Below are 19304 nucleotides of genomic sequence, written 5' to 3'. Positions count from 1 at the left end.
TTTCAAGGTACAACTGGAATTGAAGATTCTACCTAAGATGGAGCACAAAAATAAGGAGCATCAAAACTCTATGATTAGTATTATATACATTTCCCAAAGTTGAGGCCTTTAAAATATGTTGGGAAAGGGACTCGATCATGTGATCCCAGAAGATAACTGTAAAAAACTCTTTGTGTCATGGTATTGTCATAGATTAAACAGAGTGATTTGACCGATTACCGCCATCTACTGAGTTGGTGCACCGATCCTAGAGTACTGCAATACAAGTTGTCGATCCAAGTGGAATCAAGATTCAAGATTCAAGAGTTTATTGTCAAATAACAATTACATTAAGCAGTCACAGCAATGAAATGCTTGGGTCACAGGCTCTCTTATAGCAATGTTCGGAATATTACAAGCAAAAAAATATTGAATAAAAGGTGAATATCAAAAATTAAAAATAGAAAAATAAAATATATATATCTAAATATATATATATACACCTAAAGAAAAAACAATAGTGCAATATAAAAAATAGTGCAATATGTAGCAAGGTGCTGGTTTAGTGGAGTTATTGCAGATTGGAGGAGCTTAAAAGTCTTATGGCCTGGGGGATGAAACTGTCTCTGAGCCTGGTGGTGCGGGCTCCGGATGCTGCGCACCGCCGGCCAGACGGCAGGCAGGCAAAACAGTTTATGGTTTCCTCTTTGATCTATTAGTCACATCATAGTCCTTTAACCCCCTTGTTTGAATTTCTTAAACCTCCTTTACTAATTCCTTTAACCCCTTTGTTTCACCTTTAAACTCCTTTGCTTCACTCTTTCTATTCTTTAAAGATGCTTTTATCTCAGAAAAATAAGAAGTGAAGAATCAGTCTGCACCTAACCAGCGAATTGGTAGAACAAAGAAGATAAGAGATTTTTCATGAGAATTTGGAAAACACATCTTGAATGAAGTGAAAATAACAATAATTGTAACACACATTGAAGAAAAACAACAGTCGCAATGGAGATCACTCGGAGATTGAAACAAATGGATATAAAGGTAGAGACTGTCCACTCACATTTCGAGTCCTTACGTAAGATCACTGCAGAGCAGGAGCTGCTGGCCATGCAAACTGGATGAAGTTACAACATTTATGTTGGCAGATCTTCTGGTTGAAGTTAATGACGACCGTTTCAAATGCCATTGCAAAGCTTTAGTGTCCTGATGCACCCTTGTCTGAGGAAGAAGTTCGGTCCATTCTGGGCGACACTCTCAACGACAGTCTTTCACCAGGCACAACAAAGGTTCAAGAGTTTGACAAGCTCACAGACTTGGTTGTAGAGGAGGTGACGAAGACTGTCAACTCCACCTGTCTGCAAGCTCCACCTGTGTGAGGCTTCCAGAGAAGCCTGACACCAACCCGCTCATTAACCCCGCTAGAGTCCAGAAGATGATCTGTTATGCCTGGCGTAGACGCAAAGGCAGATGCAAAAAATCAAACTCTTGCTCGAGGTCAATCGCGCAGGCGAAGTCAGGGCCATTTCCTCAGAGGAACAGGACGCTTCAGATGATCCCATTCGATGTGTAGGACCCTTCGCTCCCACCTTCAGGAGTCAGCTCCAAGTCAGGTAGTTCCTCAGAGGAGGTTCAACAACAAGCAGTATGGACAGTGGGAAGATGCTTGTCCAGAAAACAATCAACAATAGTTTGACTGACATCACAGACTTCTTTTTAATGAGTTCAATGACAGCCTCTTTCTCAATTCATCGTTTTCCAGAGATTTTGATATGCGTTATTAGATGAAATTATTGAGTCAATCAATACATGAAAGCAAATGGAAAGGAATCTCCACAGCCAAACCTTTTCAATCAGTAAAGGAATGAGGACAATCAATAGTCTTTTTCATAAAGACTTTGCCACAGCAGGGACACTTCAAATACTGACAGGGGTCGCGAAAAAATTCAAGGAGGAGACCAAAGTTAATAGGAGGCTGACGATATGGGGCCATTGATGGCTAGTATTGACGCTGTGTTTCTGGAGAAGGAGAAGCCGGGAGGTGGAATGAAAGTTCTGCATTCCAACACTGAAAAAGCCTCCATCTGAAAAGGTTCTTGTATTCACAAAACAGTTTTCAGATCTCATCTATGCGCATCGCACCTGGAAGCGGAATCTGACATTAGTTCAGGTCCAGTGGAAAAGGTGGAAGCTGTTCCAAGGCACACAGGGCACAGGCGCAGACATTCAGACCAGGGTGTTTTTGTTTTTCTGTCCTTGATAAGCTGGCATGAACAACCAAGTTAACTGCCACACAAAAAGGGTGTCAGAGGCTTTTATGGCCATCGACTCACTGGGAAAACAAAACAAGCAGTCATCATCATCAGAGGTCAGCAGCATTGAGAAGAAACATCGAAGCAGTCAACATCATCAGAGGTCAGCAGCGAGGGAATAAAGACCGGTTGTCAACACCAGCAAAGCTCACAACGGAATTGGAGGAGAAAGGATCGAAGCAGACTTCATCATCAGAGGTCAGCAGCGGTGAGAATAAAAGATCGAAGCGGTCAACACCAGCAGTGTTCAACGGAATTGAGGAGAAAGGAACTAAGCAGACGCCATCATCAGATGTCAGCAGCGGGAGGTGGGCGAAAGACCCAAGTCACAACATCACTGGGTGTTCAACAGCATTGAGGAGAAACATCACAGTCAACACCAGCAGTGGTCAGCAGCATTGAGGGGAGAAAAGATCTGCTGCAGACAAACATCATCAGAGGTCAGCAAAGAAAAGGAGAACCAGCATCATCAGACAGGAACTCCAGGGAGATTGCAAAGATGCTGGCAGGAGACAGATGTAAAATGTATGTTGTTCTCTGGGACCAGCTCATCACACGAAGCTATATTGCAAGTAAAGGTGACCTGGACTGGATGTCGACATAACAGACACAAGTCATCATCTGCTGGAGAGAATATGGGCCGAGGTCAAAGACATTGACTAACTTTCAAACTCAACACAACCTGACGAGGTCATTTTCAAGGAGTTGTGTAAGAAGTGGCCTTGTCCAGAGATGCTATTGGTTTCCTTTCTTTAAGAGATCCAGAACTTGAGATATCAATTAGCTCCTCTTGAAAAGACGCCCGTGCAAAGCCTGGCTTCTTCTCCTCTTTCAGAGCAGGCTTTCCTTCTTCCTGAGATAAAAGGTGGGATGATGTTATTCGATAGCTTCACTTTCAAATTTAAATATGTTTTCTTCTCCATGTGCTCCTGTTATCCCCACATTTATAAGAATGAATAAAATGTATAAAATGGAATTATTTTCTCAGATGAGTCCCGACTCAGATTCTAAGTCTTGTTGTGGCTTTTCTCCAGGTGCTCTGGTTCCTCCCATATTTAAACAATTATTAAAAGATTCAAAACGAATAATTTGTTCTGTGATTTATTCCACTGAGACTAAAGTTTTGCTGTTTTACAAGCTGAAAATTCACTGTTTCACAGGTGCAAGTTTAGTTTCTTCCTTTAATTCATCAGCCATCAGCACTTTCACCTGAACTTAGTCTAACAAGCTGTATAAGGCAGAGAGAGTGACTCCATATGGCTGGTGATCAAATAGCGATAGTAAGCATCTAACTGTCAGATATTTTCAGAATAAGACACAAAGTTGTTGCTGACTATCACCCTAAATCGATACAGGGTTACTTGATTGTGTTTGTCTTAATTTTGAAGGAAATTTGAGAGATCTCAACTAATTCAATTTTGAGCAATTTCTGCAGGAAGATGTAAATATTACAACTGCAACATATTTTTATTCACTTATGTAAAAAGTAACAAGAGTTTATATGATTTAATATATAGGATAAGATTTAGGAATATCCCTTGTAAACAAACATGAACAGACCATTTTTCAAACTTCTTTGAATCACACAATAAAAATGGCAATCACGACTCTATCCCAACACAGATGAAAAGTTGCATTTCTCTGATGATGGTTTAAGAACTTCAATGTAAAGTTAAAGGTGCGAGGAGGCTAAAGGGCCCCTGCTCCTTGGATAGATCAGCATATGTAGGTGAACAATGGATTCTACTTTCTAATCTACAAAACTTCTGCTTGTAAATGCTTTTTTACTTTGACGAACTTGTCCCAGGGCTTTCATCTGGATCAACTTCAAATTGAGATGAGTGTCATCACAACAAGATGGAGATAAAAACTAACTCAAAGATCGATTTTCATCACACGGTGTGACCGTGGCGTGCGTCAAAGTTTGATTACACGCCATCAAAAACATGAGGTTCTGTACTGACATACAAGGTCCAATCGAGTCCAAACTAGATCTAAGACAAGAATCCCGGCCTGATGACATCTGGCACAGAAATCATTTTTAAAATCACAAAGGGCTACCTGCTGGCTACAGGAAGTGACATGTTTTATACTTTATGTCTGCCTGGCTGCTTAACAATATACAGCTGAAATGAGCTGAGACAAGTCATTTGACCATGGTCAGAATTGTGACATTTCTCAAACTGTAAACATTGAGGTGCGGCAAAGGATCATCCTTCAAAGGAGACAATGTTGTCATAACTCCAGTGTGTATAGTCCTATCACTACCAAACTTGTCACATGATTAGAGTCCAAGCTCAACAGCCTGAAGTCAATATTTCCTCAGTGTCATAGCGCGCCACCTACTGGGCAACAGGTATAAGCTTTGTTTACAACTATCATTCCGATTTACATAAAATGTTCGCTGGTGTGATGTGCAATTGATAGCGCAACGTAATGAGCAATTAGCAGGCAAGGATGGACATCGCTTCGGACGGACGCAGGAAGTGAAGCGCTTGTCCTGCCGCAGTGCGCAAAACACATGCACGCGGAGACGCATGCCATTGATCGCCTTCTCCACTAACCGCGAACAGTTTCAAATGCCTCTGGTTCAAGTAGGTGCTACAACGTAGCCCTAGTTGGATTCTGGATTTTCAATTCGATTATGGTAAAAGAATGGGTCGAATGTTTTGAAAACAAAACATCTTTTATTTTAAGAAGAAAAGACCTGAACAAAGACACACAGTTTCTGCATCAAAGACTCTGAAGGAGCAGATATGAAGAATTCCTCATGCTAAGAAAGTTCATTGCCACATCAACAATCAAATGTAGTTTTGCACAAGTTGGAGCTTAAAATGATGACATGATGATCCCAGAACCAGGCCATGGAGTCCATCAACAAAGAAGTTTTTTTGGTATTTTGCATGTCCCTCACCTTACCGATCAGAATATGATGTGATGCCACTTAAGTCAAGCAATGATACCTCAGCAACAACTTAAAAAGAGATTATGAGACAACTTTCATGAAAATGTGTTCAATAAAAATATAGGGGTGTTTTCTGCCATATGGGCCAGTAAAGAACCGATTAACTTTTAGCTGATCCAGGAATGTTGTTTAATTTTCGGCATTTCCAACAGAATCTATTCACTTATGGTGGCGTTGTTTCACACGCAGCAATAATAGAGTGACAGGTACACAGACTACAGTCTCTACACAGAGAGAAAACTGCTCCCTTCATCTCTATCAGACATTTACTTATGTATAAATACTTATAAAACATTAACACCTCTTTCCTTTATGTTCAAAAACTGTTTCTTCGAATCAATATTCTAAACACAGTTATTTTGTTGATGTTCTCAGTTGCACGTAGCATTTATTGCACTTGTCCTTCCTGGGAGGATCCTCACATGTGGCTCTCTGAGGTTTCTATGTTTGTTCCTCTGTTAATAGGTGTTTTTTTGTCAGTTTTTCCTCTTGTTGAGGGTTAAGGGTAGATGAGTTGTTAAGCCCTAATAGACAAATTGTAGATTTGTGAATATGGGCTTTATAAATCAAATTTGATTAATTGATTCAACCTGCATATCCGAGCAGAATTGGAGCGAAACTATGAGGTCTGTCTGTGTGGAACTTTTGGAAGAATACACAAGAAAGCATGTGCAAACAGTGCGACACACAGCTATATAATGCAGCAAGGAAACCGTGGCAGAACAAATTATAATATATATATAATAATGGGAAACACTGCTTGACATCGCAAATCCTAATGTGACATTGTGCCCCATTGTGTACGAGGAAATTACATAAATCATAGAGGTGTGGGAATTACTTGATGCACTTCGCGATGCAGACTTGACGACTTGCATCGATGCAGTCACTGAACATATTCCATCATGTTTACAGCTAATGCTCATTGCTTTAGCCGATGTCCCACCACAGCATAATTATAACCAGCGCTGCTTCAGGACAGACTCATTAAAGGTCTGGTCGTCCTGTATCAGAGTCTCTGTTGGAGTCTACATGGATGTAACGGAAGCGAATAGGACATCAGGGTTAAAGTGACCGAACGATTCGGAGGACATGATCCAACATCATAGATATTATATTGCCAGATGTCCTTTTTCCATCATCAAACTATCCTTATAGTCCCTTGTTCCTCCAGAGCTCCCGCAGCAACATGTATGTAGGAAGAAGAAGGAGGCCTCACTGACCAGCAGCTCAGTGACCAGGACAAGAACTCCACTTGTGGACCAAGAGGACCCACAGACACCAACCGTTGCCAAAGTGAAGAAAATACCCAGAGTCACTCGTGAATATTATCCTGAGTTCAATGAAGACATTAATTATCAGCGCAGACTACTGGATCTTGCTTGGAAACCTGAGATAAAACTACACAGGACAGGTGTGTAAAAGCAGAATGGTCAAAATGAAACTAACACAGGAGCAGGACTCATAAAGTTCAAAGTGTTTGTATAGTATCCTTGCTGACTTTACTCCTCATCACATTAATGCCTCTATTTCTTGTGTGCATTTGTTCCTTTAGAGCTCCCACAGCAACATATCTGTAAGGAGGAGGAGGTTCTCAGTGACCAGGCCCAAAACTCCAGTCTGGAACAAGAGGACCCAGAGCCTCAGATCCACAGATTAAAGAGGAGCAGGAGAGACTTTGCACCAATCAGGAGGGAGAGCAGCTTGTACTGAACCAGAAGAACGATGCCATTATGTTTACTCCTACTAATGAGAGGAGATCACCACAGTGACAAGAACCAAAGAGTGACCAGCTCCTCTCTCACTACTCTCCTGTAGCTGAGAGCCAAGATCAGAGAGAGGAAGCAATGATGTGGACCCGGGTCAACTAGAGATGAAGTGAGTCAAAGAGAGAGAAGAGAAAGAGGACGTATCACACAACACAAGTCCCAGCGACAGTGTAGACAACTCTTTCCCAACAAAGAGACACCGTACATCTACAAAATTAAAAAGTCATGTGACACTTGTGGTGCACCGCGTTCAAGTCCTGGTTAATTATACATCTGAGAACCTCACAGGTGAGAGGCTTATACCTCTTTGCAAGACCTTGGGTGGACATAAAGGTTTCACTGACATACCAAATTACTTGAATGTTCATCTAAGAATCCATACAGGTGAGAGGCCATATACTTGTGGAAATATGTGGTAAAGGTTTCAGAATCCGGGCAGACTTGTTGCTCCACTTGAGAATCCACACGGGTAGTAGAAACTGTACTCCTGCAACACCTGTGGGAAGAGATTCAGTCAGAAATCACGTTTGAACAAGCATCCGCTTACTCACAAAGGTGAGAAGCCATATTCTTGCAAGATCAGGAGTGCTTTAGACAGAGTAACGACTTAAAATACCACATTAGAACCTACACAAGTGAGAAACCATATGGTTGTGAAACATGTGGGAAAGTCAGAACCAGCACAATGTTGTTGCACCACACAAGAATCCACACAGGTGAGAAGCCATATACTTGTGAAATATGTGGGAGCGCTCTGTGAATCAGTAAAGACTTGTTGTTTCACTGAGAAGCCACACGGAGAGAAAACCGTACTCCTGCAACACCTGTGGGAAAAGATTCAGTCAGAAATCAGGTTTGAAAAGATACGCGTATTCACACAGGTGAGAAGCCATATTCTGCAAGACTTTAGGAGAGCTTTTACACAGAGTCACGTCTTAAAATACCACATTAGGAACCCACACAGGTGGGAAACCATATGGTTGTGAAACATTTGGGAAAGCTTTCAGAACCAGCACAATTTTGTTAATCTACACAAGAATCCACACAGATGAGAAGCTGTACCCTCTGTAACACCTGGTGGGGAAAATGTGTAAAAGACATCAAGGGAATAATCATAAAAATTCACCCAGGGTAGAAGCTCTTGCCCATGTAAATCGTGGTTGGAAAACATTATTTGTAAGCTTGTGACCTAAAAGGCATGTAAGAAAGAATAAAAAGTTGTACACCTATCGAACGTGTGGGAGAGCACCAGAATAAGAGCTCTGTATTAACATCTCAGCTCATGCTCCTAAAATGTATTATGCAAGTGCATAGTTTTGACCAAATTCAGTTTTGTTGATTTCTGCATATTGGACATGGTCACTGCAGCAGGTGCATGTTTTAATGTCTTAAATAATCATGGGAGAGTGATTGCAACACCAGCTCTCTTTGCCTTTAGAAAGGTGCAGTGTGTGTTTGTTTGGCAAATTCATATAGTAAGATTGGATGTAATGTAGAAAGTAAAAGCACAAGCCTATATATGCACTCATTACTGTCTTGGTCCAAGATAGGGTTTTGTTCCTGAGACTCTACCACTGTGTCAACTAATGCTAATACCTCCAATGAGCCCGACCAGACCCTCATTTTAACAGCAACACACTGCTTAGATCAGGGGTGTTCCAAATTACGGTCTGGTGTAGGCCAACCATGCCCGCCATCCATTTTTAATTGGTCTGTGACAAAAGTCTAAAAAATATAATGGACTATGGCCCACTGTATTGCACTTTTAGTTTAAACACTAGGTGGCTTATTGTCTTGGAACAAGGCAGCCTCCACAAAGCAAGCAATCGAAGAAAACATTTGCTCAGGGTCACCAGAAATGCCGAACCGAAGAGACTTAAGATTGCAAGCTTAGTGCAGAAAATTTCACTCCGGGTGGAAAAATGAATATTTTTTCATAGAAACCAAGGGGAAGTGTGGTTTGTTTGATTTGTAATGAGAGGGTTATTGATGAAAGAGTACAATGTACCACTGGCATTATGAAACGAAACATCAGACCTTCACGCCCTACACTGGCGCGAGCGGAAAGAGAAGGTGTAAAGCAATGGCAGCTAGCCTGCTAACGCAGCAACAGTTTTTCCGTGCTAACAAAGCTCAAGAAATGCAACAATAGCCAGTTATGAAGTATATCCGCAGTGAAGCTCCGTCTTCGAGTCACAACTGCGCATCTTCAATGTAGCGCACTTCCCCACGCTGACCGAAATCAAATGCGCATATCCAAAATGCCAAGCTTTCCTCTGCAAAAAAATGGGAGAATGTGTTCAGATCACATCTCTCATGACAGAATTCAGTCAGCGCTTCCAAGATTTTTCTGTCATTGAGAAGGAAATCACACTGTTTATGCTTCGCTTTCAATGGATGCAGAAGAAGTGGAGGAGAGTCTGCAATTAGAACTGATCGGGAAATTCAGTGTGATGATTCTCTGAAGAATCAGCATCACTGCTCCCACTGAGCGCAACATTCTTTCCCATTACAGGTGAGTTAAAAATATACACACAGTTTTCATTTGTTAATAAGCCCAATTAATTTAATAAATTCAGTCAATTAAAGTTGATGACAATCTTTTAACAAACGTTAGTTGATGTGTTAACAAGCCCAATCATTTATTTGTGTAATAAGCTTGAAATATCCACATCCCCTATTTCTCTTTCTTGTCTCTCCCTTCAGACAATGAAGGGGGATCAGCACCCTAAGAACCAATCTGCAGGCTGTCACTCGAGAGAATGACCTGCCAACCTTTTGTAAAAAAATGAAATGAAAATCTACTAATGGAGAGCTTTGATGGAGGCTTTTTCTTCTAAACATGTTCTCAATTATCAAATGTAATTTACCTGCATTTGATTGATTTTGCCAATATTAGTGCATGAGAGGTGAGGTATACCTCACGTCCAGTGAGGGCCCAGTCCTTCGTATATTTTTCTGTATGGGCCCTCGGGAAAAAATGTTTGGACACCCTGGCTTAGATGAATGTGCAAACACAAGTGCATTTAGTATTTAACAGCCCGGGCGCTGCATGTGAAAAAATGGGTGGACTGTCAGTCTAAAATAAGCTAAGAGAATTCGTGTTGCACTTCTAAAGGACAGTTCAACGCAGAAATGAAAATTCACTCATTGTCTACTCACCACTATACCGATGGGAAGGGTAAGTGTTTGAGTCCACAAAACACGGTGTTAGAGCAGACTCCAATCCAAGTGAAGTCAATGCTGAGTCCTTCTTCAGATGTAATAAAATAACAGTAAAACATAACATGTTTCCAGAGCACTGCTTGTGTTAGTCATCCAAGTGTCTGCAAGCTCCTGATATTCAAATTAATGCTTTTAGCCTAAAAGTTCACCGGATGTGGCTAAGCTAGATGACGTTAGCACAACTGACAGTCTGTGAATACCTGGTAGGAAGATATCAGGGACATTTAGGCTTAAAACACTAAATTAAATGTGTAAATTATTATTTCAAGTCGAATATGAGTGATGGGTCTTGCGACACTTGATGACACCACACGAGCAGTATGAAGGCATGTTGTGTTGTTGTTTTTTTTACGTCTGAAGAAGAAGTCACTAGTTACTTCAATTGTATTGGGTTCTACAACACTGCTTACCACCGAGACTCCAGAAGGGTTTTGTGGACTCAAACACTTCACCCACCTCCATCGGCAGAGCGGTGAGTAGATACGAATGCATTTTTCATGATTTATCCCTTTTACTGCCTCTTTGTGTTGGGTAGATTATATTAGATTGTTAATTCTTAACTAGAGGTTAAATGTAGATGATATCTGAGGTCACAATTTTTTTTTATTGATTTTCTTTTAATAGTTATTCAGGGAGAAAGTGGAGACGTGAATGAAAATGTTTTTTCTGATCTACCGTATTTGTTTTAACAATAAAGCTTTTTACAATGATAATGGCTTTTACTTATTGGTTTCCTCTGGTTGAGATGATAAATATGCATATGATTCTTCTGATACTCACACATCAGTCATTTTTTTTCAACATGCTGTTTTTGCTGATCAACACTTAATGCAATCAGTCAAGATTTCCACCTCCGCCTGAGGGTGTGATTTCCACTAGCTGGAACTTCGTTTAGTTTTATCAATGTACAGTTTGGATCGTGACACACATACATGTATGTTTGCCTCTCGCCTGCTGAGCAGTCATCCAGCCCCACTAACAGTCCATTCTTCCGCGGGCTCTGTCCCGCAAACCTCAATTTCCCATGTCATGTCACTCTTTCTTTTTTTACTGTACTGAGGTTCACCCAATTGAAAATCACAAGTATTTTTACTGCTGATTTCTAATATGTTTGCTTTTATGTTAAATGTTGGAAATTCAGACTTTTTTACCTCACAATAGGATCGACCAGCAACAATACTGCCCTCTTGAGGATGTGTCAGGAAAATTTGGTCAGGACTTTCTGGAGTTTGCCTTCACGCATGAATGTTGCAGCAGGAGATTCTCCGCCAGGCACAACACAACAACACAGAATTGTCTGCAGATTCAGGTGAGGTGGTGCAGGCAGAGGCAGGAAGTACGTATTGATTCCCGTGGAGATCATGTGGACTTTCTTGACAACACACAGACACCTTTGTTGGCTCTTGTCATCACAAACTCTAAGCATCTTCCTCTGTATCTTCTATACAAGTGTGTCATCTCGTTTTGACCTCTTATTCAGAGTTTTGTTTTGTTTATACATGTTTATACATCAACCCCCCACTGGCCGCTGTTAACCAGCTGGTGATTCCCACTGCTGTATTCACAACAGAGGATTCTCCTGACTTTCTGCTGACTCTCACACAGACATGTTTTCACACATGCACCTCTTCCGAGAAAGGGGAATTCCAGAGGTCAGTGCATGTCTGAGAACAGGTTAAAATACTTATTTATTTTCTTAGCCGAACAATATTAAACTGGAAGTGAGTCCTCTCCACTCATGGAACTTGACCACCAGAGGGGTAAGGAGTTACTTAGTTGAGGTGGTTGGCAATAACTGACTGTGAATGGTCAGGAGAAGGCAGAGAGAAGTGATGGATCACTTGGACCTAACATTCAGTGTGGTATTGGAATTGGGAAGAGAGCTACTTTAACAATGCAATGTAACAAACTTGTCCAGGTAAAGATGCAGTATGTAACAGAATATTAAATTATATGAATGATAAATGTACACAGAAATCAATAAGTTCCCAACCGATAAAGAAATGGTTATTGCTGTGTTCTTTTTGATATTGAAAAAAGCAAATCATATGCTATGGAAAGAGGGACTTATGAAACTTAAAGGATAGTTCACCCAGAAATGAAAATTCACTATTATCAACTCCCCAATTATGTGAGTTGAGGGATGGGTGGAGGGTTTGGAGTCCACAAAACACTTCTGGTGTCTCAGGGTAAACTTTTTGCAGGAACAGAATCCAACACAATTAAAGGAACTGGTGACCAAAGCTTCAGATGTAGTAAAACAACAGAAAAACATAACCTGCCTCCATGGTGCTCGTGGTGTCATCCAAGTGTCCTCAAGCCCCGATATTCATATTCGATTCGAAAGTGTCATTTACACTGCGTTTTTTAGCCTGAAAAAAGAATACTGGTATTTAAATGACACAGGAAGACATTTGTTCTGAATTCAAAACATGGGGAAAGCCCCGGTGAGAAGAGCAGAGAAAATCATTACTCCGTCTGAATTATTAGTCATACAGATTAAAAGATACACTTAAAAAAAAAATAGGCTAGCACCCAACTGAAAAACCTGAAAATAATAACACTGGGCACTTGTGCAACAAATATAATGAACAAATACAGGAATTCATATCAGGATTAAAAGATAGATATTACATTACAAAATATGTAAGTAAAGACATCAAGGAATATACATCAATTTCTAAGGAATTACTTAAGAGAAACAGGACTAAACATGATATCATTTGTTTAGATTCAGTTTGCTGCCAATCAACCGCTCCACACTCCAGTCCAGAAGGTGGCGGTAAGCGCTTTTAAGCTGGTTTGCCAACCGCCAATAGACACAAGAAGAAGAAGAAGAAGAAGAAGAAGAAGAAGAAGAAGAAGAAGAAGATTATTATTATTATTATTATTATTATTATTATTATTATTATTATTATTATCATCATCGGAAGTGAACACTGAGCAAGTATCAGTGTGGATGTAGGAAGCAAAGGGAAGATGACATAAATCACAAACACATCAGTGCGGAGAAGCAACAATGTCTTCAGTTCAGGGTTTGAGAGAGTTTGGTCAAAGAGCGACCAACTTCTGCCAAGGAAGAAATATTCAGAGTCTTTGAACAAACCAAGTCGTCGAGTACGAGAAAGAGATCGTTCGTCAGCGCAGGTTGCTGGATATCGTTTGAAACCTGAGATAAAGCTTCACAGGACAAGTGAGTACAAACACATTGGTCTTCGAAACTAACAATTGCTGAGGTTATGCTTTTTCCTTTTGTCTGTTTGTGAGTTTGCAGGGATTATGCAAAACTACTGGTGGTGGCTTTGCTCTCAGACGCAGCAAACATTAGGGAGGACAGGTACACAGACTAGCAGTTCTCATGTGAGAGAAAACTGCTTCCCTTCATCTCTATCAGACATTTACTTATGTGTATAAATACTATAAACATTAACACCCTTTTCTTTTTATGTTAAAAATCGTTTCTTCTAATCAATATTCTTAAACACAGTTATTTTGCTGGATGGGCTTTAACTAGCTGGAACTATGAGGTCTGTCTGTGTGCAACTTTTGGAAGAATACACAAGCAAGCATGGCAACAAAAGGACACACAGCTATAAATGCAGCAAGGAAACTGTGGCAGGACAAAATTATAATATGGGCAGGCTGCTACAATTCAGGGACAATAATGGGAAACACTGCTTTGACATCGCAAATCCCCAATGTACATTGTGCCCCATTGTACGAGGAAAAATTACATAAAATCATAGAGGTGTGGAATTTCTTGATGCATCAATGACAGCGGACTTTGACGACTTGCATCGACAGTCACTGAACATAATCGATCATGTTTACAGCTAATGCTTCATTAAGTTTTAGCGATGTCCCACCACAGCATAATTATAACCAGCGCTGCTTCAGGACAGACACTCACAAAGGTCCGGCCGCCCTGTGTCAGAGTTCTGCTGGAGTCTGTTTCCTCCTCACTTTCCTCTCTGACTCAGCTTCCTCACTTTACACCTAACAATAAACACCATCACTGGATCACAAGTTATTAGGACACGTACAGTGACTGACGATTACTTTGTTTTGATTGTAGAGTTAATGTGAGACGCATGTTTAAAACCTGCTACACGAGACAACGTGAAGCCAAGCTGTGACATCAGGGTTAAAGTGACCGAACGATCTGGAGACATGATCCGACATCATAGATATTATATTGCCAGATGTCGTTTTTCCATCATCAAATTATGACCCAAAGGCGTGTCCCCTTTTTCCTCCAGAGCTCCCGCAGCAACATGTATGTAGGAAGAAGAAGGAAGTTCTCACTGACCAGCAGCTCTGTGACCAGGAGACAAACTCTAGTCTGGACCAAGAGGAACCACAGACAGGTCAAAGCAGAATGGTCAAATGAAAACTAACACAGGAGCAGGACTCGTATAGTATCCTTTATTGACTCTTACTCCCTCATCACATAGTGCCCTATTTCTTGTGTGCATTTGTTCCTTTAGAGCTCCCACAGCAACATATCTGTAAGGAGGAGGAGGTTCCTTGGTGACCAGGACAAGAACTCCAGTCTGGACCAAGAGGACCCACAGACACCAACTGCTGCTTCTAAAGAAATACCCAGAGTCACTCAGAATATTATCCTTGAGTTCACGAAGACATTAATTATCAGCGAGACTACTGATCTTGTTTGAAACCTGAGATAAAACTACACGGGACAGGTGTAAAAGCAGGCATATCAAATGAAAACTAACACAGAGCAGACTCGTATAAAGTTCATAAAGTGCTTTATAGTATCCTTTTGTCTTCTGTTCTTACTCCCTCATCACATTAGTGCCCTATTTCTTGTGTTCATTGTTCCTTTAGAGCTCCACAGCAACATATCTGTAAGGAGGAGGAGGTTCTCAGTGACCAGGACAAGAACTCCAGTCTGGACCAAGAGGACCCAGAGCCTCCACAGATTAAAGAGGAGCAGGAGAGACTCTGCACCAGTCAGGAGGAGAGCAGCTTGTACTGAACCAGAAGAACGATGCTGTTGTTTACTCCTACTAATGAGGAGATCGACCACAGTGGAGAAGAACCAAAGAGTGACCAGCTCCTCTCACTACTCTCCTGTAGCTGGAGTGCCAAGATCAGGGAGAGGAAGCAATGATGTGGACCCGGATCAACTAGAGATGAAGAGTCAAAGAGCAAAACGACGCATCACAATAACACAAGTCACAGTGACAATGGAGACAACTCTTTCCCAACAAAGAGACACTGTAACACTCACACAGGCAAAAAGTGTTCAACATGACATTTAGGAAAAAGTTTTAGATTTAAATCTAAATTGGTCGCATATATGAGAATGTGCACACAGGTGAGAAGCCATATCTCTTGCAATAATTGTGGGAAGGCTTTTAAAACAAGATATGTCTTAAAATCCACATGAGAATCACACAGGTGAGAAGCCATATTTGTGCAAAACATGTGGGAAAGGTTTCGGGACGCCATTATTACCTGAAAGTTTCACATGAGGATTCACACACAGGTGAGAAGCCGTATTTTGTGCAAAAACATGGGAAAGGTTTCAAACAGATTAAGTTGGCTGAACTTTCACATGCGTGTCTGTTCAGATTAGAGGTTGTCTTCCTGTGATACTCTGTGGGAAAGGTTTTTCTCAGTTATCATCATTACATAGGCACATTAGGATTCATACAGTTTAACATTTGTAACTCACACTTTCTGGAGAGCCGACTGTAGGATTGTAATTTTGCAACAAATGCAAAGGTTCCCGAGAGGGGAGAGAAATTTAACACTACCAATCTCATGAGTCACCCAGAGTTTGTCATCGCACGAAGATGTATTGCGAGAATATCGAGGCGCTTTGCAGACAGAGATGGTTGAGGGGGAAAAAGGCCAAAGCGAGTGTTGGTGCCGGCAGTGCTGCGAGGGGACTGACCAGACTGACGCTCCATCATGGAGCCCCACATTGGGCGCCACTGTAGCACAGACGCTGCCACCAGGAGTAGGGCAAGAGATCAGAGCGTCCCCTGGTTTAAAAAAAAGTGTATGGCCCACAATGTGCCTGCTTCTTAATATGGTCTAGATAAAGAAAAGCAATGAAATGTCAAATTTTTAGGTTTTCACAAATAAAGTAAAGGTTCACAAATTTGAAAGTTTATTTCAGACAGTGATGCTCTACTAAAAATGGCCAACACATTTTCACTACGGCAAATGCCTCCAACATTGGAGGTATCGTTCAGTAGAGGTGCAACTAAGTTTCCCTGAACTGCTAAATCGGTTATCTCAGCCTTGTCAACACATCATGCTTCATAACACAACCCTTTCAAACAGCCTATGAAGTCCTTTTCAAGTTTTCATCTTAAGGTTGCGGTCTTATCTTTATGTCCAGTCTGAATTCTCTACCTCAGTGAACATGACTGCTTGTTGTTCATCTTTGAAGTTACTGAAATGATTCAAGAAATTTTTACATTGACATAATAAATAAGTGTCAACCCAGTGAGAGAGGAAGCTAAATAATAATCCTGGTAATAGTAAGAGCAACAATTTACATGATTTCAGTAGTAAATTAAAATATTAAAAAACATATCTTCTAGTTAAGACTTGAAGCATCAGTTGGAACAGGTCTAAAATCTAACAAATGTAAAGCAGATATGCTGTCTCCAGAAAATAGGAAAACAAGACTAATTTATGTAAAGGTCGTTCAGTTTCCTATGTTTGTCAATCAGTGCTTTAAAGGTGAGTTTGACTTCTGTGACAGGCTGACTAAGCCCATATGAAACTTTTCTTTCTATTTGTCTTGGTCACTGGGACAGACCCTTACAACACCTATATGATTTTAATTATTTTAGTTTCATGTGATTACAATAAAAGTCCAAAAGACTGTTACGATTAAATCTCGAATACATTGATGTAGACATTCTGTATTAAATATACAACCCCAACTCAGAAAAAAGTTGGGACGGTATGGAAATGCAAATAAAAAAAGACAAGTGTGTGATTTCTAAATTAAGTTTGACTTGTATTTCATTGCTGACAGTATGAACATAAGATATTTTTTGTTTGTCTGGTCATCTTCATTTTATTTGTTAATATACATCCATTCCTGCCATTCAGGCTTGCAACACATTCCAAATAATGTTGGGACGGGGCCAATTTAGGGCTAGGAATGAGGTAGAATGATTAAAAAATTAAGTGATTTGAAATAGGTGATGTCAACAGGTGATTGTAATCATGATTTGGTCCAAAAGCAGCAACCAGGAAAGGCCTGGCTCTTTAGGAGCAAAGATGGGCCGAGGATCGCCAGTTTGCCAACAAATGTGTGAGAAAATTATTGGAATGTTTAAAAACAGTGTTCCTCAAAGAAGGATAGGAAGGGATTTGGATATTTCATCCTCTACGATGCATAACATCATTAAAAGATTCAAGGAATCTGGAGGAATTTCAGTGCATAAAGAGCAAGTGCGAAAGTCTAAGGTGACTAACAGTGTTCTCCAATCCCTCAGACGACACTGCATCAAGAACCGTCATTTATCTTTAAGCAATATAACCACATGGGCTCAGGATTACTTTGGCAAACCGTTGTCAATCACTACAATACGTAGTTACATCCACAAATGCCAGTTAAAACTTTACTGTGCCAAAAGGAAGCCTTATGTTAACCCTGTCCAGAAGCGCCGTCGACTTCTCTGGGCTCGAAGGCATCTGGGATGGACCATAACACAGTGGAAACGTGTATTGTGGTCAGACGAGTCAGTATTTCAGGTCTTTTTTGGAAGAAATGGACGCTGTGTACTCCTGACTAAAGATGGTCATGGTATGGGGTTGTGTTAGTGCCCTTTGCAAAGGTAACTTACACTTCTGTGATGGCACCATTAATGACGAAAAGTACATAAAGATTTTGGAGCAGAATCTGCTGGCTTCAAGACGAAATCTTTTCCAGAGACATCCTAGCATATAGCAACAAGACAATGCAAAACCACATTGTGCACACATTACAAAGGCATGGCTGCGGAAGAAGAGGGTGGGAGTGCTGAACTGGCCTGCGTGCAGTCCAGACTTGGACACAATAGAGAATATGTGGTGCATTTTAAAATGCAAAATGCGACAATGGAGACCCCGTACTGTTGCACACCTTAAAGGGGACATAGCATGCCCATTTTACCACAAGTTGATATGGTTCCTTGGGGTCTTAATGAAATGTCTGTAACATACTTTGGTCAAAATACCACAAGGATCATATAAAACAGCACCCTTTTTACCCTGTATAAAACAGCCCTCCACAGAGTGACCTGTTTTGAGTGCCTGTTCCTTTAAATGCTAATGAGCCAGCTTCCCCTCCCCTCTCCCCCCATGATTTTAAACGATATAAATTACATATTTTATATGATATAAATTATCAAATATGCATCCCATACTTTGTATTCCCCTTGTTGTCCTGGAGTTTTAATTTTCCCAATCACATAATTAAATGTCCCCCTCTGCCCATCCACTACAAGCACACAAGCAGACAGACAGAGAGAAAAGAGAGGTGGGGGGCTATGAAGACCATCATTTACCCCCAACCCCGACATTCAACGGGTACAACAACAAGCGGAGAAAGCAGAATCGCGGGCTGACCTTATATATACAGTCTATGGGGCTGACCAGCGGAGAAATGCTCGTCCCGTGTGAACAGCCAGGCGGCTGCGCGCTTGAGAACGGCGCTGCGCTGCCTCACAGCGGCTCTTCCGCGTCCGGTGTACCCCGGCGTAACTACTGTAACCCGGCATACAGTAGAGCTGAACACTGCGGAAGTCTTCCACACAGCTGGCAGTGTGGAAGACCGCTGCGAGGCAGCGCAGCGCTGTTCTCAAGCGCGCAGCCGCCTGGCTGTTCACACGGGACGAGCATTTCTCCGCGCTGGTCAGCCCCATAGACTGTATATATAAGGTCAGCCCGCGACTCTGCTTTCTCCGCTTGTTGTTGTACCCGTTGAATGTCGGGGTTCGGTGGTTACAGTAGCGCTGAACACTGCGGAAGTCCTCCACACTGCTGGCTGTGTGGCGCTGACACAAATTCCAGCTCACG

General features: G+C 41.3%; 1 protein-coding gene across 1 annotated transcript in view; it reads left to right on the top strand.

The window, feature by feature from the left end:
- Window positions 1–14859, top strand: part of LOC124851297 (zinc finger protein 420-like) — a 150244-nt gene extending 135385 nt beyond the window's left edge. Inside the window, exons 2-3 of the mRNA XM_047338504.1 lie at window positions 14510–14617; window positions 14738–14859. Coding sequence (XP_047194460.1) covers window positions 14510–14617; window positions 14738–14784 — 155 coding nt within the window. The 3' untranslated portion in view covers window positions 14785–14859. The remainder of the gene's footprint in view (window positions 1–14509; window positions 14618–14737) is intronic.
- Window positions 14860–19304: the final 4445 nt, after the last annotated feature.

This window comes from Hippoglossus stenolepis, chromosome 22 (genome assembly GCF_022539355.2).
Source record: "Hippoglossus stenolepis isolate QCI-W04-F060 chromosome 22, HSTE1.2, whole genome shotgun sequence".
NCBI classification, from domain to species: Eukaryota; Metazoa; Chordata; class Actinopteri; order Pleuronectiformes; family Pleuronectidae; genus Hippoglossus; species Hippoglossus stenolepis.
This window is presented reverse-complemented; position numbering and strand designations above follow the sequence as displayed.